Source organism: Typopeltis vanoorti, chromosome 18, assembly GCF_054136105.1.
Source record: "Typopeltis vanoorti isolate ZY-2024b chromosome 18, IOZ_Tvanoo_1.0, whole genome shotgun sequence".
NCBI lineage: Eukaryota > Metazoa > Arthropoda > Arachnida > Uropygi > Thelyphonidae > Typopeltis > Typopeltis vanoorti.
Genome location: NC_143566.1, coordinates 21980067 through 22006422, shown reverse-complemented (window position 1 = coordinate 22006422; position 26356 = coordinate 21980067). Strand labels below are relative to the sequence as shown.

Genomic DNA, 26356 nt, shown 5'->3' with positions numbered 1-26356 from the left:
ACTCCTCAAGCCACATGGAATATGAGTGGCTCTTAAACCTTCAAAGACCATCTGCCACTTCTTAAGATCTCCAAAAGATAGTCATCCTTTTTCCAAATATGCCGGAGTCTACAACATCCCCTGTTCATGCGGCTTCTTTCAGACCTCTAGAAGTTTTGAAATCAGAAAAAAGGAACATGTAGGAGACGTAAACAATAATAGAGAAGACAAATCGGGGTTACCTTTTCATTTCTCCAGGACAAACCATACCATAGAATGGGATAAAAGCTCCATGCCTTACTTAGTGGAGGATTTCCGTTCCCGAATCATAAAAGAAGCCATAACAGTGATCTGTTCAGATCAAAACCTAAATAGAAACCAAGGATTAATTCTGCCTGAGATTTGGAAGACCCTCATAAGATCCTTAAGCATGCCAGAATTAAATCTTGCTGCCAATTACAGAACGTTCCTACATAACAAGGAGTGAGATCATACACACTCCATGAATGTGATGTACACGTTCTTCTGTTTTTTGTAAAAATACAACTGTATTCGGTTCTTCCATTATTTATAGTTTTAGCGTTTAAGTTGTCTTACATATATTTTTTACCCTGATGAAGCCAAACAGCTAAAGTCGGCGAAACTTGTCGGTATTTTCTAACTTAGTTTAAAATAAATTTGACCTATATAAACCCAAATAGAAGTCAATCTCTCCTATAGTTCTTGTGGTAAAAAATAACCCTTTTATCATTAATGTTTATGTAAGTTTGGGGCTGCCAATTTCAAAGTATGACAAGAGTCAAAGTGCACAAATACTTCCTTTTCAGTTTCATAAACTCTAACTGGTATGATACTTTGGGAAACAGTGGGAGTTCTATAGTCAGTGTTTCTGAATTGTGAAGTTAAAAGCTCAAATTTTCAGGAGGAGAAACCTTGCATTCTCACACTGGAGATTCAGCAATGTTCAAGTATATCAGGAACATTGAAAAAGAATAGAGAACAATTCTGTTGTTAATGAAATGTTTGAGAGAGTTATAAAATATAAAAATATAGAAATAATTTGACCTATATAAACCCAAATAGAAATCAATATCTATGATATGGTTGCCTTTTAAGAAAATATGAATGAACTAAACATATGACCTTGTTCAAATGGAGTCAAGATCAGTAAATATACACATGTACTTTATTTCACCTATAATTATGAGGAATTTATGTAGTAATAATATTTTTATTATTACTACATAGAGTTTCTATGGAGCCCAGAACTCATCAAGGGAAGCCACTTTTTGATGAATTCTGAACCAAACTCCATTTCACCATTCTGAATGGTATGCTTTTTTTGGGAGGGGGAATCTTGTTCCTTCCACATGACATAGGCTAACAAATCTATATTTACAAATGCCTTATAAAAGTTCCTCGCTTCAAGATAAGATTCAAATTCAGGTCTTTTCCTACGAAGTGCTTAAAGGAGATATCCTCAAAGTATTCAGGATACCATGACAGCACTACATAAGTTTACATTATTATTAATATCCTATCAAAAAAAGTCTCCAAATTAGCCTATTACCTGTCACCACTCCAATATCATCATATTTCATTCATTTAATGCACTTCTGAATGAATCACTCCACCTAGCCCTTCCTCTGGGTCTTTTTCCTGCCATCAAACACCTGTTTTGTTAACCTTTCCTTTCCCATTCTATTTACAAGTGACCATACTACTCAGATTAGCCCTGCTCTAACATTCTTGAATGCAAACAATGTCTAGTTCCTTCCTATTGTCTTCATTTTTTAATATGATTCTGCTATTGATGACATCTGTTCAAAGAACTCTCATATCTATGGTCTCTAATCTTTGATCAAGTGCTTTATTTCTAACCCAACTCTAAGATCCGCAACTTAAAACTGGTTTGAATACTGTCTTGTATGCTGCTAGTTTATTGTTTTGTCTAATTTCTCTCTTATTTCATATAAATCTATTCAAATGGCTTCCCACATACCAGCTTTGCTTATTCTATTGTTTATTTCAAAATTTAATTTTTCATGTTCACACAAAACTGTGCCTAAGCAGATGAAATATTTTACTTGTTCTATAGGTTTTCCATAAGAATGCAGCTGAAGTTTTCTATGTTCCTGCAAATTTTCATAGTTTTGGTCTTTTTATTGCTGATTTCATGTCAAATTTGTTACAACTGTTATTCAATTTAGTTATAGAATCCTGAATACTTTTGCTGGATGTATTTAGGAGTACATCATCTACATGAAGCAACAAGCTAAGTTTGATAATCTCCAATTCTAATATCAGGTTTAATGCTACTTTCTTTCAAAATGCAATCCATACAGATAATGAATAAGAGTGCAGATAATGTGCATCCTTGTCTTACACTTCATTTTACATCTAACCATCTTCCTATATTTCTTTCAATTCTATAGCTATGTATTGCTCTGGATAATGTTCCATTCACCTGACAGAACTGTAGCGTTTTGAATAGCTTTTCTCTGGGCACCTTGACTTACACACAGATCCTTGTTATATTCCCATGATTTTTCAACTACTTGTTGTAAAGTGAAAATTTGATCTTGACAACCTCAGTTCAGCCTGAACCTAGCTTTCTTCTCCAAGTTTCTCTTCCACAATTCTTCTCAGCCTCTTTTCAAGTATGCTTGTTTAATCTTACCCAGAACACTTAGTAGAAAAAATGCTCAGTAATTCTCACATTCTGCTTTATTATTATTATTTGACACCTCCAGGAGTCCAAAGACTCATCGAGGGAGAGTGTGCCAACAACATCGAATGATTGGTCCCCTTCCAACTACTAACCGTGCTCAAACTTACTTAACTGAGCCATTAGTAGCAGAGGCTCTACCAATCGACCAACCTTTGCCGGCTTATTCTCTATTTTTTTATAGATAAGAACTGTGAGAGCATAACCTCACTCATCTGGAATTCAACCTTTTGTCCAGGTCCTCTGAATTATGCTACCTTCTTGATATTTATCTTCTATATTCTTACAAAATTCTTCCCATGACTTTTGTTTAGCTACTTTTACTTTTAGCTTAGTTCTCTTACATTTTTCTCTGTATGTTTTTTTTTTTTTTTAGGGAATCTGCTGACTTATTTGTTAGGAATGTTTGGTATGCTTTCTTCTTCTTTTCCAGGACTGCATCTTTAGCTTCTTGTGTCTATGGTGTTTTTATTGTTCCATCCTTGCAAATATTTACACCCTAGCTGAATCAATCAATGTTTTCTTCAGAATTTGCCACTGAGACTCCAAGGTTTGGTTCTTGTTTTCAAATTGTTTCATTTTATCTTCAATAATGTTTGTATAGTTCAGCAATAGTTAACCTGTTAAAAAGCTGTTCAACTTTAATTCTTTTTAAAACTTTCTTACGTATAATTCTTTTCAATGTAATATTCATTTTTATACTACTTAGAACTAAGTGATGGTCATTTCCAATTTAAATCTTCTGTATACTCTTGTATCCTAAACCAGCATATCATACAACAATGACATTGTCTATAATAAAAACTTGCAACATTTTCATCATCAATGACATAGTCAATGAGCCTTTTCTTATATCTCTTTTCCACATGAACTTGTGCACAACTTTATGTTGGAACATGTGTTAGTAATGACTAGTTCATATCCTGAGCAAAAATCCAGCAGATATTGTTATCATTTCATCAGAGGATGTAATTGTGAGAGGAGTTTCACACTTTCTTCCAGATGGTGAAAGTGATCATGAAGTAATCACCTGTGTTGTTAGTCATATGCAGACTTTTGTGAGGAAAGGATATATGTGGAATTATAAGGCTAGTGATTATGACAAGCTTAGGAGACAGCTTGGCGCTATAACATGGAATGAAGTAAAGAAATAAATGCTGCATGGGAAATGACAAAGAAATACATCACAGCATCAATGTGTGAATGTATTCTGAAGGCCAAAGGCATAAGGAAGGTGTAAAATGGATGAACGTGGAGCTTGGGCATGAAATCTGGAAAAAGAAAGTACTTTGGAGGAAGTACAAGATGAATAATGATAATAATCAGTTATGTGAAGAATATACAGAACAAGCCAGGAGAGTGACTCAGTTAGTAAGGAAAACAAAAGTAGAGTATGAGCAGGAATTGGCAAATTGGGCTAAGAAAAACCCTAGAGAGTTTTTTAGATATGTGGCAAGTAGAAGGAAGAATGATCATGGTAAGATTATGTTAATGGATGAAAGTAGTAGAGTGGTAACTGCTGCAGAAGACATTATTGAGGTATTCAGTGATCAATTTATAAGGGTGTTTCATCCTCATCAGGATGGGATCATGAGCAACTTAAGTGTAGAGGACATAGGAGAGGATGGCTTAATTGTTGAGTGAGCAGGAGGTATTTGAGGAAATAAATAAACAAACTTGATGTCAATAAGGTGATAGGATTCGATGACATATCACTTGCTATGGCGACTCATTTGAACCGCTGTAGCGCAATTGATAGAACAGTGGAACATTGCGCCTTTCAAGTGGAAAAGACCACAGTTTGATTCTCATCGTGATGAGGGGAATCCTTATATGGGCTTTTTCAGTTGAAGGTGAGTTAGCCGATCTCACATGGTAATAGCAGGTTTTTTCCTCCTGGAAACTCGAGTTTTTCATCCCGCATACACACATGCAATTTACAGACAAAAAATGTTGTTGTGGTGGTGATGATGGGCGACAGATGGCGTTGATGGCAGTAGTGTCATAGTTGGAGAATTAAGTAATAGTGGAGTGGATGAGAAGTAATTAGCAAAGAAGACTAGAGTAGTGTGCCCTCCCACGATCCTTGAACTCCCTGGAGGTGTTCGTAGTAATAATAATAATATCACCACACACCTTAAGGGAATGTTCCAGAGAATTGGCAGTAGCATGCCTGTTTAATAAAATTGATGTCAATAAGGTGAGGATTCAATGACATATCACCATGCATCCTAAGGGAATGTTCCAGGGAACTGGCAGTAGCATGCCTGTTTAATAAAAGTCTTGCAGTAGCACAAGTACCAAGGAAGTGGAAGGAGGGTAAAATTGTTCCACTGCATAAATGTGGTGATAAGGCTGTAGCTTCAAATTATAGGCCTCAAATTTTACCCTCCTTCCACTCCCTTGGAACTTGTGTTTTGCATGATCTCCCCAGATGATGCAAAACTGGGGAGAACAATGCCGAGTCAAGCAGATGTTATGGTCTTACAAGAGGACTTGAATAGATTGCATGAATGAGCAGGTAAGTCGAATTGTCGGTTCAATGTTGCAAAGTGTAAGGTTTTGAGATTTGGTAAACGACAGGATGCAAAGCATACACTTCGTGGGGAAGCTTCAGGAAGTAGAGGAGATGAAAGAGCTAAGAGTGATTGTGGACAAGGACGTGAAATTCAGGGACCACATTTTACAAGTTGTGAAGTCACATCGGATAATGACAATGAGGCAGAGGCCCCTGACATGCAAAAATAAAGAGGTTATGATGCAATCATATACGGCCTCATATGAATTATTATGCACAGATTTGATTGCCAGGTTTTCATGGTTACGAGGATATGTTGGAAAGGGTCCAGAGAAGATTCACAAAGGTGGTCAGTGGTCTTTGGAATGTGGAGTGTGACAAATTGAGAGAATATAAGTTGCAAAGCCTCGTGAATGACAAGGAGGGGGGGTGATATGATTGAGACATAAACTAATCAGGGGTTGTTATCAGGTTGACGTGGAAGAGATTTTTCATAGAATGGGAGGGGGGATAGAACAAGAGGCCATTGCTGGAAACCGTATAAGGAGGGTGTGAGCAGAGAAGTGAGGAGTAGGTTCTTTGCATGGAGAGTGGCTGGTGAGTGGAATGCATTGCCTGAGTGTGTTGTGGGTATAGACCAGTGATCGCTCGTACATAAGCACTGCGACACTGCAGCAACCCCAACGAAAAATTTAAAATTAAATTTTGTTTGTGTTTATAAATAACAATGCATTTTAACAATGCATGTTAAAAGTTATGCTTATGTTTTGAATAGTTAATAATTGGAATGGTTCGATTAACGCTTTAGATTACGATACAAATGCACTGCGATCTAATGCAGTGTCGGAATTATCACATTCGGCCAATTGCAGCTAGACTCGCCGATATTCGTTTGCGCTTCTCATTGCACGTTACAAGTGATTCCGATACTGCTCTTTTGGGCAGTGTATCGTATGCTCGCACACATTATTTCTGTGAGATATGAAACTTTTATTATTGGTGCATGTTCATGGTGAGGGTGAACTATTTTTTGTAAATCTTATTTTATTTTGTTAAAATAACATATAATTATTTATTTATTATAGATACAAGGCTAAATTATGATGAGTGTCACTGTTGAAAATATGAAAAGAATTATATTTTTTCAATTATCGTTACACGAAACAAATGCTGCGATCTAACACAGTGTGAGAATTATCACGCCAATTGCAGCTAGACTCACCGATATTCGTTTACGCTTGTCATTGCATGTTACAAGTGATTCCGACACTGCTTGTTATTTCTGCGAGATACAAAACTTTTATTATTGGTGTTTGTTTGTGGTGAGGGTGAAATATTTTTAATAAAGCAATTTTTTAATATGTAAATTTATTTATTAATAAATTGGTTACGTAATGATTAGGAAAAAAATAATTTTTTAAATTTTTTTATATTGAATCAGTTTAAAGCACGTTGGATGAGCACTGTGTACAATAGTGTGTACCTCCCACAATGAATCGCTGACTCCATGGAGGTCAGATGTTAATAATAATAATATTATTATTATCTTTTCTCTTTTCTCCAAATTTTCTCAAAATATATCTCTGTGTGTGTGTGGTCGGATTCATTTCCTATTCTGCTGTTTAAATCACTAACAAGGATCACTTTTTCCATTTTCTTTGTCAGCTGCCTGCTCTAGTGACTCAAAAAATGCTCACTTAAAACATGATCATGAAAACAATCATTTGTCACATTGTACCAAAATCTAGTACAAATAAAAATTCAAAGCAGACAGGTATTAATTCATCATCCACCCTGAACAATAATGATGGCATAAAAGAGTTACAAAGACACCTTGAGGCAATGGATTAGCACGTATAGTCCATCTGCAACTCACATTACATTTAGTGAAAAAGGAAAGGATTATGAAAGACAAGAACTATATAACCCCAACAATTCCAAAAACCATGCACAAAATATCTCATCTCCTCTAAAAGATAGTGGATACAAAGAAAATAACACTATGGGCCGATACTTGCTAGCGTTCCGCAGACAAAACAATAGAACTTAGTGAAGTAAGCTCTAGAAAATAGCTGTTGATGTAGGTCCATGTGTATACAAGTTTTATTTCTTGATTTCATTTATTTATAATTTCCTTTGTCTAATTTCCTTTTGTCTAATTTTGCCTAATTTCCTTTGTAAAGTTGTTGCTCCAACATGGTAGCTGTATCCACAATTTTTTATATAATAAGTTTATTGGCATGGTTTTGATGAGTAAGGAACTCTTGTGATATTAATGATGATAATAAATATCAAGAACATTATTACCTGGAAGAGAACGTTAAAAAAGTCTATAATCACTGTTATTAAGATAATAAGAGGATGGCGGATGACAGTGGCACACTCAGGATTTAATCCTGGGTCGGGGGGGAGAGTTGAGTAGATTTGAGAATACATACTACGCATTGCATATGACCTATGACCGAGCATTTGCAGTGATCGCCAATACATGATACTCATGATCGCTTGCCCGGATCGGGCAAACAAAATATCGCCCGAGCACTTCTTCGTTCGCCTTGCATTCACGACAGCCGTAATTCCCGAGAGCCAGAGGATATTCCCACCTTATGTGACTGCTAATTCATAAGTAGTATAGAAATAGAAAACACAACAACAACATAAATTTTTAAAAAAATAATTTTAATCAGGAAAAGATTTTTGGAAAATTTTTAGTCTTTTTTTCTTTTTGGGGGGGCCAAGGCCCCTTGGCTTCCTCCCTGGGTGCACCATTGGTGGAGCAAAGGCCAAAAAAATTATTATTATTATTACTTGACACCTCCAGAGAGTCCAAGGACTCATCAAGGGAGGGCACCTACTCTACAGTTCTCTCTCTCCACCAACTACAACTAACTGCAACTACACCAACGCTATCTCCTGCCCATCACCACTACTAATATTTTCACAGACATCCATGCCCATGGTGGGATTCGAAGCTGCAGCCTTTTGGCTAGAAAGCAAGTACACTAACCACTCGGCCAACCAGGCCGGCTAAATTACTAGCAGTGTGTGACATGGCTCTGCACTTGAACAGCTACTGTTTATAACATAGAATAAAAGCCAAAAGGCTATTTTTCTGGCAACCTTAATAACAATGAAGGGGATACAAATCCTTTGATGTTTATCTGCCAGTAAGCGAAACTCTAAGAACTAGGACTAAAATCTATGAGTTTCATACCGAAAAGCTATCGGCAAATCCAAGTGTAAGTAACCACTTGGTAGCATAACACCAAGGCAACTCATATCAAAAGTGGAGCAAGCTCCCTCACTAGCCTTGATATTTTCTCATAATGTAAAAACACAGCCCCTGGGGGATGTAATACTGTAATTACATTATGAGTAGAGGTCACTACCCAGACCGGTTTCAACCTTTTTTTTGAGGTCTCATCAGTGAGTAGGTAGACCTGAAAGATAACGAGGTTTAAGTGAAAAGAACTTAAAAATATCAAGAATAGTGAGGGAGCTTGCTCCACCTTTGATACGAGTTGGTGGTTACTTACACTTGGATTTGCCGATAGTTTTTCGGTATGAAACTCATAGATCTTAGTCCTAGTTCTTAGAGTTTCGCTTACTAGCAGATAAACATCAAAGGATTTGTACCCCCTTCATTATTATTAAGGTTGCCAGAAAAATAGCCTTTTGGCTTTTATTCTATGTTATAATATATAGGCACACCTTTATGGCATTCGTATAGTGAAGGGGATACAAATCCTAAGTTCTTTTCACTTAAACCTTATTATCTTCCAGGTCTACCTACTCACTGATGAGACCTCAAAAAAAAAAAAGTTGAAACCGGTCTGGGTAGTGACCTCTACTCATAATACAATTACAGTATTACATCCCCTAGGGGCTGTGTTTTTACATTATGAGAAAATATCAAGGCTAGTGAGGGAGCTTGCTCCACCTTTGATATGAGTTGCCTTGGTGTTGTACTACCAAGTGGTTACTTACAACACTTGGATTTGCTGATAGTTTTTCAGTATGAAACTCATAGATCTTAGTCCTAGTTCTTAGAGTTTCGCTTACTGGCAGATAAACATCAACGGATTTGTATCCCCTTCATTATAACTACTGTTTATTTTGCATGCTAATAATATTGGCAATGGCTTGAAAGGGAAATATTCAATAATGTTTTATGATGCTGGGAAAGTTAACAGCAAATGAGACAAGCACTGAAATCCTGGATACTAGTTTAATGTTGTAAACTATAATATTATGTATTTCAATTAAAAGAAATTACAAGTTGAACATTGCATATATGGAACTGCATCACAAAAAAATAACATAGCTGCTGATCTGAGAGTGACAGTCAAGGGAGTTGAATTTCAGTTGTCATACTGCAGAAGTTGTAAAAGTAACACAAAAGACTAAGGGATCTTGAAAAAAAACAACAAGTGGGGATGAGGAAGTTATTGTTTGTTCTTTTTTTTATAAAGCCTGCTTAGTTTAACTACATATGGAGATATAATATCTATATATAGTTTCATGGGGATGTGTACAAATAATTCAGAAGCAGATCACCAAGACAGTTTTTGCTTAGCCAGTGTGAATGGATTGCCTAAGGGGAGTGGTGGCTGCTCTCTCAGAATGAATTTAAGGAAAAATATGATGTGAATTATTTGTTTCAATGTTTTGGAATTGCAACACATTAATTAAGCATCAAAGCAATTAAGCAATGCATGTGTTGTTCTGGCTGTTTTGCCTGTTTTCCAGGAGACCCAAGTTTCTGGGAGAGATAACCTTACCACCTCTGAATAAGACTCAGCTAATTCACCTTCAGTCAAAAAACTGCCTTATAAATTTACACAAATTCTTACACAGAATTTGTGTGAAATAGTATGTAGTTTCTCATAATGAGGCTCCCGTATAATACTCTGAAAAATTACTGACAAAAGAAGCATCCAATATTTAAATGCAATCTTTAAAAAATTTAGCATTTGGAATTTTTTCCGTGCAGCACAGTTTAAGATAAAGATAAAATTATTTAATTTTATATTAAAAATAATTAACAAGAACTTTATAGAATATGTAATAAGAAATAAGATATTGCATAGCAATAATATTTAAACTAATTAGTCACACATATAATTTCCTCCACTGAAGCATTTCAACAGCATTTAACTCTCATTTGGAATAAATCTCTACATATTGTTTTTTTAACTAACCTTTTAACTTTAACTGCAACCTGTTTCCCTAAGCCAGGTCCTTCAAATGTAAAAATGCCATTCTTTAGCAATTTTGGAAGCGGATTTGTAAAAGATGCATTAGCAGTAAATGGTTGATACTGTACAACATCACCTTCAATCTGTAATAAAGGAAAGCAGCATGGGTAATATTTAGTATCTCTCAGCAGTTGGTATAATTTTTGTGGTCAAAAGTGATAACCAACATTTTCCCCCAGTAATAGACAATTAAAATTATATTTTATATTATGACCTTTTTCTTGACCATTAGTATTAATAAATTAAAGACTTAATTCTGTATGTTAGTCAAGTAAATAATAGTTTAATATCCGACATTTCACTGACTAAATTTATATTTTATATTATTAGGTTAACCTCAATCTTCAGATTAAATAATTTTTTTTTTATTCAGATACTAAAATATTATTAGGTTAACCCCAATCTTCAGGTTAAATATTTTTTTTTTTTATTCAGATACTAAAATGGAGTATATCACAGATCCAGCCATATTTTATAGCCAAATATAGATAAAGAAACTTATGTTCAAAAGTTTAGTGACTTTTTAGTTTATTTATATCAAATTATAGTTAATTTTTAATTCATAATTAAGAGCGCTCTCAATGATTTTTATATTTGAATTTTTGCAGGGCACAGTCATTCAGGAAAAAAATAAAATAATAAAATGATCAAAAATTCAGCTAATGCTTTTTATTCCCTTATAGGAAGTAGACGAGGCTATTTCAGCCCTAACTTTTGGAGACTGAGTGAACAGTTCAATCTCTACTGGTAGCCATTCAAAGACAGCTGGTCCAAGACTATCACCAATTTTATGCCTCATCCAGTGAAGAGACGGCCAATGCCGCCATCTCGTCGTCTCTAACACAATCTGTTTAAAGTCTGAAACAGCGTGGATTCGCTGGTCTATTTTCTTGAGTTCACGGGATGAAAAACCTGTTTACAGGAGAAAAAAAAAAAAAAAAAATTCTGCTGCCCATGCCTCTGGCATGGGCAGCAGAATTTCAGGAACCAGTCAAAGAAATGCTTAGAAAAAGTTCCTCTACTTCAGGGGTCTTTAACGTATGGCCTGCGAAGCTCTTTGCTGTGGCCTGCCGGCCATTTTGAAAAAATAATTACTTAACATTAAAACGCGATTAAATAAAAAATAATTTCAGTGAAGCCCACAGGCCACTAAGCTATACTGCGGTATTTAGAATTGTAAGATACTTTCCAGATTCACAAGGAATGCTGTACATTTGATACTTTACATAAAATCATATAACAATAAATATTAAATAGACATGCTTCTTCAGCCATCTACCAGCACCAAGCGGTACTTAAATACTAGTACTGGCATTGCAGGTGGATGGTTGAAGCAGTAGTTTGTTCGAGTGCACTGTCTAGTGCCTTCCAAATACATCTCGAAGGTTCTCGATACTTCGTTATTTTCATATAAATACAAAAGGATCTCATCCACAGTCAGTCAGTCAGTTGTGAACAGTGTTATAATCATGTATAAGCGCACGCAGGTTCGTCGGGTCAGCCATAGCCTATTGTGGTTTTATATTGCCAGACTTTTTTCATTAGTGCGAGACATATTCAGGGGATGATAATAACCATTACATGGCCACTTTGGATCATTTTTTGGGTTCACCTTCCATCACTATAACAGCTACGAATAAAACGTGTAAATCAAGTGATTCTTGTCGTGTTTTTAATGAAAAGTGGACCAATTTGCACTTTTATGTGCTGATCAATGATAAGCCAGTGTGTTTATTTTGTCGTGAGTCAGTGTCAGTATCAAAAGAATACAATAAAATCGACACTATGAGACAAAGCATCCATCCAATTTCGATCACTTTCAAGGGCAGCTTCGTGTGGACAAAGTGACCATTTCCAAATTGATTTAAAATGCCATCAGGATACATTTGAAAGGCAGAGGGAAGAGAGTGAAGCGTGCGTCAAAGTAAGTTATGTAATAGCTGAAAAAATGGCTAAAAAATCAAAAGCCTTCTTGGACGGCGAGTTTGTGAAAGAGTGTCTCATCGCTGCTGGGGAAATTCTGTGCCCAAATAATAAGGAAGTGTTTAAAAAAAGCGAGTTTGTCTGGAGTAACTGTAGCACGATGTGTCGAAGAACTTGCCAATGATATTGAAGGAACTTTAAAAAATACGGTAGGGCGAATTTACTTCATATTCACTTGCTTTAGTTGAGAGCAAAGATGTGAAGGAATCTGGCTATCTTTGTTTGTGGCAATGATCAACAATTCAATGTGACAGAAAGACTGCTAGTGCTCATACCTATGAAGGGAACTATGAAAGGCACTGATATTCTTGAAGCTGCCAAGAAAATGCTCCAGCTTTCTGACCTCAGTTTAACCAACCTCGAGGGTGAGATAACTGATGGTGCCTCTGCTATGGTGGGAAAGAACAAAGGGTTTGTTGCGCTGCAACAGAAAGAACCGGAACTAGAAGGAAAAGATTTCGTCCATTGCCACTGTTTAATCCACCAGGAGAATTTGTGCATGAAAACTATTGGATTTGAGAATGTCATGAAAGTTATTGCGACTGTCATGAACATTATTAGGGCAAGAGAATTGAATCATCATCAATTCCAAGAGTTTTTGACCTAATTATGCGAAGCGGATCACGGCAATGTGGTTTATTATAGTGATGTGCGTTGGTTGAGCAGAGGAAAGGTTCTTAAAAGTCTTTGACTTAAGGAGTGAAATACGGCAGTTCATGCAAACCACGGGGAATCTGATTCTGGAATTTAACAATCTGAAGTGGATGACAGTCTTTGCCTTTGTGACCGACATCTTGTTGCATATGAATGACCTAAATACGCGGATACAATCCAAAGTTCAACTGGTGCACACTCTGTTTGATCACATCGAAGCTTTTGTGGCCCAGCTCAAACTTTGTAAGGCACAACTCGCAAAAAAAAAGAAGCTGAAAATGAGTTCAGCTTCTCACTGAGTCCAACTGTTTGTCTCTTGATGAATACGCAACAAAATTAGCCATGTTGTGAAGTGAGTTCGAAGAGAGATTTAGTGATTTTCATAACCAACAGTCTTCTTTAGATTTATTTTCAATGCCATTCAGTGTCAATGCTGCCGAAATGCCAGGCTCAGATGGAGTTCAAGCAGCTCCATTTGAGTTGCTTGAACTCCAAAACAACTTTTCTTTGAGAGAAAAATTATTCAATGTGCACTTGCTTACATTTTACAAAGACTACATTTCTGAAGATGCATTCCCTAATCTTTGCCGGCATGCTTTGAAGATGTGTGCTTTGTTAGGAAGCACATACTTATATGAGCAGTTCTTCTCCAGAATGAAGCATGCAAAGTCCAAGACAAGAACTCAGATTATGGACCAACATTTCAAGAATACTCTGCACATAGCGACATCTAACATTGATGCAACATAGACAAGCTAGTCAAGGAAAAATATTGCCAAGTTGCCCGTCGACATTGTAAAAAATGAATGTTTTCTTCATTAAATTATCTATTTTCAAGTATTGATTGTATTTACTTATCATGAACCCGACTCCTACCTATGCTCTTAAAGCTAAGTTTGTTTATTTTTATAGGATTTTATGTAAAGTATTAAATGCACAGCATTCCTTGTGAATCAGGAAAACATCGTACAATTCTAAATACCACAGTATAGCTTAGTGGCATGCAGGCTTCATTGAAATTTTTAATGTGGCCCACACTGTCTGAAAGGTTGAAGACCGCTGCTCTACTTGGAATGACTGGAATGGAACTTAGGCCATTTTTCAGGTAGCCTGGTGCAGAGAAGTGCAAACTCTACTTCCACTGAGCTACACAGGGTCATTAAAATAAATAAATAAATAAAACTTTCTTCCCTGGATGTTTTTTGTTCTTTTTTAGTTGCAGACACTCCCTGCTTTTCAAAAGTGAATGCCAGATTTACATTTCTCAACCTGTAAGGTATCAGATTTGACATGCTTTTTATAGTAAGTTATAATGCTATACACACTCAGCACAGTATTCTAACTAGTTGTGCTCACTCTCCCCCTCCCCAACAAGTTTTAAGTGGGTAACTTGAAGGAAGTGATATTACTGCTACAGTACTTAAGAAAATGAATGAGTTGGGATGAGCTGTTTTGAATTAAAGATGAAGCAACTAAAACTATAAGGTGCAGTTTCTGTACTTCCACCTACTTAACATCCAGATGGTAAGCTTATTGAGAGATAAGAATGACTTGGTTATCTCAGAACTCCTGCACAGTTGACCATATTCATTTGCAGGAATTCAAGGAAAATGATGAAGACAGGCAAACTACATTCCATAACCAAAAATCTGCACTCCAAGCAGGGCTGCGCCGTGGGTAGGAGGCACCCTTGTGCAAAATTTTTTTCAGCGCCCTCATAAAATAAGTTTCCATGAAAAATTTTTGCAAAAAATTTTACTTTTTTAAAAATACAAAACAGTTTATACGCATACATAAAAATAAATTTTATTTAACAGTAGTAGAACATTGTAATCACTGAAATTCATTAATAAGGAATTTTTAATAATAAAAATTTTCAAAAATGTTTATTCCTTAATATATGAATACGAGAATATATATATATATATGTATATACAGGGTGTTCAGGATAAATTTGACATATTTATAATTAATTATATTTTTCCGTAAGTTACATGTATTAACACACACTTCTCTTCATTTAAAAGTTTGGACCCTTCTTCATTCATATACAAGATGTCAGAAAGGATGGATAGCTGGAACCCACCTGAATCATGGAAGAGAATAACTTGTATCATGATGATTCGTGCCCGCCATCAAAATAAGGATATTACGACTGCTGCCCAATGCTCCCTGAATACAGTAAAAACAATCAGGCATGAACTAGAGACTTGCAATGGTGACTACGAGGATGTAGCAAGAAGAAAGATCCCTAGCAGACGATCTGATTGCGTTCGTACAGCAGAATTCCTCGCAAATCTGCAGGAACAGGTGTTGAAGAACCCTGACATTGGAATTCGGGCTTTGTTCGTGGAGTTGCTAACTGTAGTCAAGCCCTGGATAACAAGGGTAGCCAATGGTAGGCCGTATGTATGGCAGCAGGATTCGGCCCCTTGCCACACCTCTGGGAAAAGTCAAAAATGGTTGTCTGAAAATTTCTACGACTTCACCAGTCCAAATGTTTGGCCTCCAAACTCCCCAGACCTTAACCCCATGGATTATTTTGTATGGGGCGCAGTTGAAAAAGACACCAATCGCACTTCCAGTAATACAAAAGCCCAGTTAATGGATAAAATTAAAACAGTTTTTGCGGCCCTTCCCAGGGAGACTGTAGCATCAGCTTGTTCGAGGTTCCGAAGCAGAATTGAAGCTGTGATCGATGCTAATGGTGGTTATTTTGAGTAAATCTTGTTGATAGTATTGTAATTAACTCTGCCTGTAATGTTTTTTTGTCAATTCATTAAATTTAATAGATACAAAGAAGATTTTCTTTTTCCTTACGAAACTGTCAAATTTATCCCGAACACCCTGTATATAAACAAAAATTACATTTGTTTTAATATAAAAAGAAATATTACATAAAGATAATTTGGATATATGCTTTTAACTATATAACAATTAGTATAAATGTAGATTTATTTTACATATTTATCCATCTTGCTTTGGCTGCCACAAAATTTTTAATAATATCTTTAATGTCTAATGAATCCATAATATTATTTTCAATTGATATAATTGATAAATCCTTTAGATGCGCTCCAGACATTGTTGACTGCAAATAATTTTTTATTAGTTTCAGTTTTGAAAAACTTCTTTCCTCTGATGCTACGGATATTGATAATGTTAAATAAATACGCATCACAATCGCAGTATTCGGAAATGTGTCGGTTAATTTATTTTCGTATATATAATTTAAAACATCCTGAGGAGCCGACTCTTTTTTTTAATAAAACATTGCAAAGTTTTTAATTCCTCAAATACAGTCATACCATCAATATCGCGATTGTCGGAATCTTGATTGTCGCTCACTTTTAAGTGCAAAATGTTTCATTAAATCTTCAGTGCTCCAATCTTTTAATTTGCTAATGTCTCTTATAACTTTAAAGTCCTTGTATGTTGTTTTAAGAGTATGAATCTTTCTGTGACTGAAGTTATTGTCGTGTCTAACATCGCAAAGAAAAAATTTATTTTAAAATTTTGTTTAGGATCATGCGTTGTCTCATCTGATACTTCGCAACCAAACATTGTTGTTTTTGTTCTTTTTACGAATGTCTGGAAAAAAAGGATCAATATTAAGATCGTTTGCTACTTCTTTTGCAGTTCTAATAATATTTTCAAAATATTGGTCTGTTTGGCGAGTATTTAATTCTTGTATAACATAATCAAGATTTTCTGTAATTTTTCCTATATCAGATGTCAGATTCTGCATTATTTTGCTTGCAACATTTACGAGACTTAAGATTTTGTACCATACATGAACAGAGCAAATAAATTTAAATGAATAAATCTTTGAAATTAAGTTGTCTGCCTGAACTCCAGAATCGATATCTTTAGTTTTATCTACCGTAATATCAAAAAGAGCCTGGTAACTTTCCTTGATATTATTTTTAAGTGGCTTTATTGCTTCTACTCTACTTTCCCACCTAGTAGCAGAAAGTGGTTTCAAATTTAAAACACAAATGTTTTTTTAACATAGCCCAACACTTCACAGATACTGAAAAATAATTATATAATTCCTGTATTACCCCAAAAAAATTTAGTTTCACAAGATATCTTAGCTGCATCATTAACTACCAAATTTAATGAATGAGCAGCACATGGAATAAAAAAAAAGCACTTGAATTTATTTCAAGGATTTTTTTCTGCAGTCCATTATGTTTGCCTCACATTTTTGAACCATTATCATAAGCTTGGCCGTGTAAATCTGAAATGTTAATATTCAATAATTTTAAATAATTTTTTATAAATTGAAATAGTCCTTGCCCAGTGGTATCTTCTACAGATTGAAAACCCAAAAAATGTTCATGAATTTCTGCTATATTTGTATCTTTATTTTGATTAACAAATCTAATAACAATAGATAATTGTTCTGTGTGGCTTATATCCAGAATAGTGTCAAGAATTAATGAATAATATTTCGTCTCTTTAACCATTTCTAAATTTTTTTGTTTTATAGCTTCAGAAATTATACGGATGATTTCATTTTGTATTTTATCACCTAAATAATGAGCAATGTTCCTTTTTTGTGATGTATGGATGCGATGCAAGTGTTCTGTCATTATTGAATCAAATTTAGCGACAGTTTCTACTAACTTTAAAAAATTGCTGTTATCATTTTCAAAAGGTTTTTGTCAAGAACCTCTAAAAGCTATACACTGTCTTGATACATATTGTATTATGTAGATTAACCGTTCTATAACAGATTGCCAATATTTTCTCAGTTTCATATAATCTTTGTTGTGTGCAATCAATAATGCATTTCTTAAATCAACGACATCTTAAGTTCGCTGTATTTTGAACAGTTTTTAATGTGCGCGGAACTTGTCTCGTGTATTTTTAGCATATGACTCAAATGTTGCCAATCGTTACAAGCGTATTCGTTAGTAAGTTGGAAATTTTGACTACCAAATATTTTGCAATAATAACAGAAAACCGAATTTCGCGATTCTGAATAAACTAAATAACTTCGTAAAAGTTTTTCTCCATTTGCTAAGGTTCGATAATAGTATGAATTCATATTTGGGAAATTCTTTATTAACTACTTGACGTATGCAATGCTCAACTAAACAATCTCTAACTTTGGTAGTTATATGATTCAGCCAAGTACCTGGATCATTACAGAGAGAGAGAAAATGGTTTAAATGATTAAAAAAAAAAAAATGAGGAATTATTTGTAGGGAGTGAGATCGCTAGGTTGCATGCAGTGATACACAGTGCGCAGCGAGGGTTGGAGCACCTGCAAAACTCTCCAGAGTGCCTCAGCTAACGGAAATAAACAAGTGCTTGAAAGGAAAAATAAGCCTAAGAGTGGGAGAGTTTTTGAAATGAAGGAAAGAGTGTTGTATGGTGACTCGTTATTAAGAGAAGTGATAGATGGAAATTTAACTAAATCGTAATTACTGGGTGCGAAATTTAAGGATGTAAGTGAGAGTATTAGAGCGCAAAAACAGAGGGTGAAAGAATTGATAGTTGTGGTGGGTACGAATGAATTGAAATGAGATAAATTTTTTATGAGAGAGGACTTGAAAGTATTGTTAAAGGTAGCGAAAGAAAAGAGTGATTGAGTTAGGATGGTGAGTCTATTGCCGCAGTACGACAGAGAGGAGTTTAGAAGGAGGCCCATAATCGCAAATAACTTTATGTGCAGGTTATGCAGATGGTGTGGTGTGGAATGAGTTTGATGGGCGAAAGGATTTATACACGATGGATGGCCTGCATTTGAATGGATTTGGTGTGTGGAGACTGGAAAAAGTGTTGCTGAATGAAGTGAAAATGGATGTGCAGAACCAGGGAAACTAGAACTACCAAAGAGGGGAGGGGGGAGTGGATATGCAGACATCAGTGAGACAGTCGAGTGTAAGAATGTATATAATGTACCCAAGCCAGCACAAAGTACAAGAAATCGGAATGGGATAGTTAGAATAACACATCAAGACAAAGGGACCTCTGCATTTCGTGTATACTAATGCCAGGAGTATTCAGAACAAGAAGGAAGAATTTTTGGCCTTGATTGGCTCTTCCTGGCCACAGGTTATTGGCATTAGTGAAACATGGCTGACAGAAGATGATATAGTTAGTGGGATAGAATGCGTAGGTTCTAGTGTGTTTAGGAGGAACAGAGAGAATAAAATGGGGGGAGGAGTATTATTGACGATAGCTGATGAACTGTAGCCAAGGAGAATTGAAGTTGTATTGCAGGATAGTGAAAAGAGCTCATTTGAGGCTATTTGGTGTGAGATTGAGACTGGCAGAACAAAATATATAGTTGGGTGCAGCTATAGACCAGGTGATGGAATAGATGATGGAGATAGTATGCATAAACAAATTAATGAAATGAGTGGAAGGAGGGTAATTATTATGCGGGATTTCAACTATGGTAACATTGATTGGAAGGAGGAGAGGACACATGTGAGGAAGGAAATGGATTTTATTCAATTATTAAGGGATAACTATCTGAGACAACATGTAATTGAAAATACTAGGGGTTTGAGAGTGCTTGACCTGGTAATAGCATCTGAGAATTTGACTGTAATAAATATGGCCATGTTGCAACCTATTGGTGAGAGTCATCATAAGGTCTTGACCTGGGAGGTGGCTAAAGGTGTGGAATTTTCGATTAAGACAGGATATATGTGGAATTACCGTGCTGGCAAGTATGACAAGCTTAGGAGATTGCTTGGATCAATGCCATGGCATGTAAAACTGCAAGGGCTGGATGCTGATAGAGCATGGGAAGTTGTCAAGAAGCATTTACAGGAGGTTATGGCTGATTGTATATTTAGGGTCCGAACAGTAAAACAAGTAGGGGTTAAATGGATGAATACCACCATTAAGCTTGAGCTGCAAAAAAAAAGAAACAACTGTGGAGGGAATTTAAAGAGAAAGGTGACCTGCAGGCACACGAACGGTATAAAGCGCAGGCCAGAAGGGTAACGAGTGTGGTAAAAAAAGCAAAAGCAGATTATGAAAGGAAACTAGCTATGCAAGCTAAAGAGAATCCCAAACAGTTCTTTCAATATGCTGCAAGCAAGCAAAAAAAAAAAAAAACTGTACACAGCAGAATGATTTTAAGGAACGACGATGGTAAAGAGGTCACTGAATCAGTCGATATAGTGGAATTACTGAGCGAGCATTTTGCAAGAGTATATCATCCAGGTGGTGACATTGAAAAAATGAAGGAACCATTAGTTATACGGGAATTGTGATGAATGAAGTGGAGGTGAATAGTCTATTACAGAACCTTAATGTGAATACATCTGTAGGATTGGATAGTATACCAGCATGGGTCTTACGTGAAGCGGCTAAAGAATTATCAGTGCCGTTGACCATGTTGTTTAATCTGAGTCTCGTGTCTGGTTTAGTCCCGAAGGTGTGGAAAGAGGGGAAAATAGTTCCACTGCATAAAGGAGGATCCAAGACTACTGTTGCAAATTACCAACCTATCAGCATATTAGGAGTCGTCAAGGTCTTGGAGAAAGTAGTCAATGGAAAAATACAGGAATGGATTGATGAAAATGAGATTACAGGGGGTCTACCCTTTACAAAGCATGGCTTTGTAAAGGGTAGATCATGCCTCAGTAACTTGCTCAAGTTTTATAACACAGTGACAGCTGAACTGGATAAGGGTAATGGGTTTACAGTGATACTGCTGGACCTGGCTAAGGCATTTGACAGGATACCACGTGGAATTCTAATCAGTAAACTACAACATATGGGAATGGATATAGGGTTAGTGAGATGGATAGGTGGGTGGTTGATGGCGATATATAAGAGAGTAGTTTATTCAGGAGTAGAGTCCAAAAGACAGCCTGTGCCCAGTGGTGTGACGCAAGGTTCTTGGACTACTGCTGTTTAATTTGTTCATTAACGATATAGGGAAGGATCTAAGAGGAACAGTTCATTTATTCACTGATGATGCAAAGTTAGGGCAATAGTGAATGCAGAAGATGTCAAAATCTTGCAGGAAGACTTGGATAGATTGGAGTTCTGGGCTAAGGAAAATGAATGTCAATTTAACGTGACAAAATGTAAGATTATGCATTTTGGGGTGAAAAGATTAGCAGCAGTATACCACATCGGTGGAACTACACTCCAGGAGATTGATGACGCCAGGGACTTGGGAGTGTTGGGGGATAGGGAGTTGAAGTTTAGGGGGCACATTGCAAAAGTGGCTAAATCAGCTCATCAAATCACTTGGTTGCTGAAAAATACTTTAACAAGCAGAGACAAACAGGTTATTGTTCCTCCGTATCGAGCCTTGATAAGACCCCATCTAGACTATTGTATACCCAGATATGGACGCCAGGGTTTCTTCTTGATGGGGAAAAGGTGGAGAGGATCCAGAGACGAGTGATCAAGATGATAGCAGGTCTATGGAATGAACCTTATGAGAACAGGTTGAAAATTTGTGGGTTGCAGAAATTAGTTGATAGGCGGAAAAGGGGAGATAAGATTGAGACATTCAAATTGCTAAAGGGTTTCTATACGATTAATTCAGAGGATATTTTTGAGATCAGGACTGGTGGTGGGAGAACTAAGGGACACCTATGGGAGATGGACAAGAGTGTGGTTAGTAAGGGTGTTAGAGCTGGGTTCTTTACTTTTAGAGTGGTAAATGAGTGGAATAAGCTGCCAGAGTCTGTTGTGGGCGCTATGACAGTGAGCGAGTTCAAGGCAAGGTATGATAGATACTGTGAGAATGTCATATAGTTGTGTGGACATGATGTTTAGGGCTTCCCTCGATTAGTCTAAGGACTCCTTGCAGTCACCCGTAATAATAATAATAATAATTAACATTAAAATTTGAAGTAAAATATTTCTGTTTTGCTGAATCAGAGTCCAATATTTCTTCTGCTGCAACTTCTGTAGACAGTCCAGTCAGGCCAATTTCATTTTCGCATTGTTGTGTCGGAAAATGTGATGAGTCATCTCCTTTTCCGACCCAACATAGAGTTAGCTCAGAAGGAATGGATAAGGACATACTTATGCCTCCAAACAGAAAATGTGCTCATTAATGACCCAAGAACATGTGTATATCCAGATTAGTAAATTCTAAGCAATGTTAAAGTATCCCATAAACTAAATAGAGAAGGTTTGTTAAATCTATTAAGGTAGAAAATCATGTATAAATTCTAAAAAGGTGTGTACAAGCTAATAATAGTTTTAGGCCATGTCAAAGATAGTTCGCGGCCACGGTATCCAATCGGCAGCCGCCGTACGTATGAAGACACCACCAAGTGAGGCGCTGTTTTGGAGTATATGGGTTTCGGTGGGGATTTGAATCGTTCTCTTTTTCTTCTCGTTTCGTCGGTACCTGGTTTCCTGTGCAGAAGGCTGTATAGCTGTGAAAAGCTTGCCGTCATGCGTAGCAAGAATCTCCCCTTGCTATGTGTGCTACATGGATCAAAGCTACAGCTATAGTGCATCCAGATTCCTAAGAAGAAAGGGCCACTGATGAGTTAACGTCAGTGTATAATTCAGTGTAAGAGTGTTTCGTTTCATGTGGAACAAAGGAATAGTGAAGCCGCCATTAAAGAAAGTGCAGTAAAGAGATCCGAATACCCAGATAAAGCAAGAACGGTAAGCAGAAATCTTTTCATATTAATATCGGAGTAAGGAGAACTGGTCTTTAAGAACACAGCCCATTTCCGTGAAGTGTTACAAGAACTGTCTGCAGTTTGGACATTTTGTCTATATCTAAGGAAAAGGCATTTTAGACTTGAGCCAAGTAGGAGACCGAGGCTACGAACTGTTTGTGTCTAAAGAATAATAATGTTAAAACCTAATTGAATGTTAACTAAAATTTTGGGGGAGGATTAAGTCTAAGATATAAGAAGGAGTATTGCCTTAAGAAATCTATGTCAGAGTTACTGAATTGACGTGTATATATATGTAATTAGCATGTGTGATAGTAGATTGATTATTTAGTATATGTTGTCAGAGTCTGAGGATAGTTATATATACATAAGTGAGGGAATTTGTGTCAGTATAGAGGATTACAGTGTAGAAATTTTGGATGTGTTAAATTAAGAAAAGGGAGGGAACCCAGACTCTTTTAATTTAAGGATTAACTAACTTGTATCATTATGTTTTGTGCTAAATAAACGTATTTCTTTATGTGTAATCAAATGAGTTTGTCATACTTTCTGTGGATTGAATTACCGCTTGGAAAATTACGAACCGTGCATAAAAGGGCGAACCCACTAGTAATATAAGAAACGGGACCACGACTGCATACTTCATGAACCCTGCATTTTCTTTCTAAGTAATCTTGGTTAGTGTATCAGAATTTAGTTGCCGGCTGGCGCAGTCATTAAATAATATAAATTTGTCGGCAAACGAATTAACTGATAATAAGTAAAGTACAAAAAATTTAATGATAACAAAAGATAAAGTTTAAGATAGGACAAATAAGAGATAAGACGCCAATAAGACCACGCCACCAAGATATAACAGCATGTAACATTTGTTTCTTCATAGTTATCTTGTGTCCTCTCTTTTTCTGTAGTAGAGCTACACGGAGTACTTGCTTCATCAGAACTTTCTGTTCTTCGTTTTTTATGTGGTCCTGAAGTTAAAAATTTATTCAGCGATCCAGCCAATTTATGTTCCAGTTGTACTCGTTGCAATTATCTTTTCCTGTTTTGTACACCAGATAACTTCTTTGGCTTTTTTTCCAACATCTGGGAGTTAACACACTTGGTTACACTTTAAAATAAGAAGAGCGTTAAAAGTTGTCCACAAAAATAAATAATAATTTCTGAAATTTTCCCTTAAATTTATTTTTTAACCCCTTAACTGACTATTATTTTTAAGGTGAATTGCCCAAGACTGACTATTTTTTTTTTATTACAGAATTTGATTTTTCAGATGTTTTGAATAATAAATATGCTTATATTTTAGGTATTTTTTGAAAATTAACATGTAGAGATATTAACCACTGATTGATTTCTCAGTGATATTTATTTAATATTTTTTACATTCTGGTAATTGTTTAATAATTAAGAAATTTCTAGAATATTAAAATTATTTATTAAAGAAATTAATAAAAAGACCCCAACCCCAATGTCTCCCAACCAGAACAAGAACAAATATATAAATAAATCTCTTATTGATAATTATTAATTTTCTTGATGTCTAACCAACATAACATAAAAATCTTTTGTTTTCGAAATAAAATAATTATTATTATTATTCGTGACACCTCCAAGGAGTCCGAAGACTCATCGCGGGATGCCAGGTCATCTCTACCTAGAGGAGTAGCCAAACGGTGTGCCACCTTTTTATTAATTTACTCTGGATTTAGAGAAAGATCTTGAAAGTTTATTTTTCACTTGGTTAGACTATAATAAATTTAGTTTAATCCTTTTGCCAATCTTCAGGACTGGGGTAAGGTAGTACAACACCGGGCAACTCGTCGCATAGGTAGAGATGACCTTGCTAATGCTTTTGCCTGGTATCTTGACTTGGGCCTGGCTCCCACTGAAGAGACCTCAATAAAGGTCGAAACTAGTCTGGGTAGTGGCCCTTCCCTTAATGCATAACATTATACATATCTGCAAGGAGATGTGTTTTGCATTATGGGAGATACTGAGATAGGAGTGATGCTAGCTTGTTCCATCTTTGCAATGAGTTGCCCGGTGTTGTACTAACTTTCCCCAGTCCTGAAGATACTTTCAGGCGCAAACTTTGTTTGCTCACACTTGGATAAAGGATTAAACTAAATTTATTAATGCAATACGTTTACATAATAATATTAATTAATGTTTGCTCTATGAGGCTATCACACAATAAAACTGTTTATAAGCTCTTCTAAATTTAAATTATAAGCTACAAGAGTGGTCTGAAAAGTTCTTGGCCTAACAATGAAAAACGAATTTTTAATTTCAAAATTATTTTTATTTTTCAACATAATCTCCCTTAGGACTAATATTCCAGTGCCATTATCCCGTCCCTGTAGTGGTTCACAGTAAGATCTGCAGAATACCCCTCTACAGCTGCAATCACCTCTTGATTCGAAGAAACACACTGACCAGCAAGGAAGGGTTTTAGTTTTGGGAAGAGATAGAAGTCTGTTCTCTCTCTTCTAGGGTGGATGTTCCAACAATTCATAGAGCAGATCCCTTAATTTTCCCATTGCCAAAACACCTTTGTGGGCAGGTGCATTGTTCTGATGAAAGATGATTTTTGTCTTCTGCAAACCAGGTCTTTTCTCGTGAATTTTTTTGTCTAGCATGGTTAAAAGATCGGAATAATATTCCCCAGTTATTGTTTTACCCCTTTTCAAGATAATTAATAAAAAAATTCCTTTAGAATCCCAAAAACACCAAAGCGATGACCTTTCCTGACGATAGAACCAACTTTGTCTTCTTTGGCGTTGAACAACCAGCTTCAGTCCGCTGTTTGGATTCTGGTGTGCAATGGTGAATCCAAGGCTCATCCATAGTAATAAATTGATGCACAAAATCAGTTTTATTCTTGTTAAAATGCTCCAAGCACTGTTCAGAGATTTTCATGCGAGTGAATTTTTGATCTGCTGTGAGCAAGCATGGAACCCATCTTGTGCAAAACTTTTTCATTTGCAATTCTTCATGCAAAATATATTCTACACATTCTTTTGAAATGCCGAAATGCCTACAGTCTCAGCAATTTCACTCACTTTGACTCGCCGGTCATCCAATACCATATCATGCACTTGATCAATGATTTCTAGTGTTACACTTTTGGTATGTCCTTCACGTGAATCATCTTCAAGGCTGGTACAGCCACGTTTAAACTCGGCAGCCCATTTCTTAATTGTCGAAAACAAAGGAGAAGAGTGCCATTAACTTTTATGAACTTCAAATGAATTTCTTTTTGGCATTAAACCTTCTTTTGCAAAGAATTTTATAACAGCACAATACTCAATTTTATCCATTTCAAGGGATACAGACAACACTTTTGCATCAGACAGCTATATAAAGCAAACTACTTGATAGAATGACTTGCAATTTCACATGGATGCTTATGACATATGTACCAACTGAGGAAAAAAAAAAATCTTGCCGATAGTGTTGCCATCTATGGTCGAGGCAGAGAAATTTTCAGACCACCCTCGTATGTCTTCCTCTATCGATATAATTGCTAGATCTACCAATCTTTCTTGGGTCATTGCTGTTCGCAAATAATTTTTAATCGGTTTTAGTTTGGAAAAACTCC

At 36.1% G+C, this 26356-nt stretch overlaps 1 protein-coding gene across 1 annotated transcript in view; it reads right to left on the bottom strand.

Moving 5' to 3' along the window:
* LOC150096534 (annulin-like) overlaps positions 1–26356 on the bottom strand; it is a 250503-nt gene that overhangs the window by 15900 nt on the left and 208247 nt on the right. The window contains exon 15 of the mRNA XM_090408550.1: positions 10427–10566. Coding sequence (XP_090264676.1) covers positions 10427–10566 — 140 coding nt within the window. The remainder of the gene's footprint in view (positions 1–10426; positions 10567–26356) is intronic.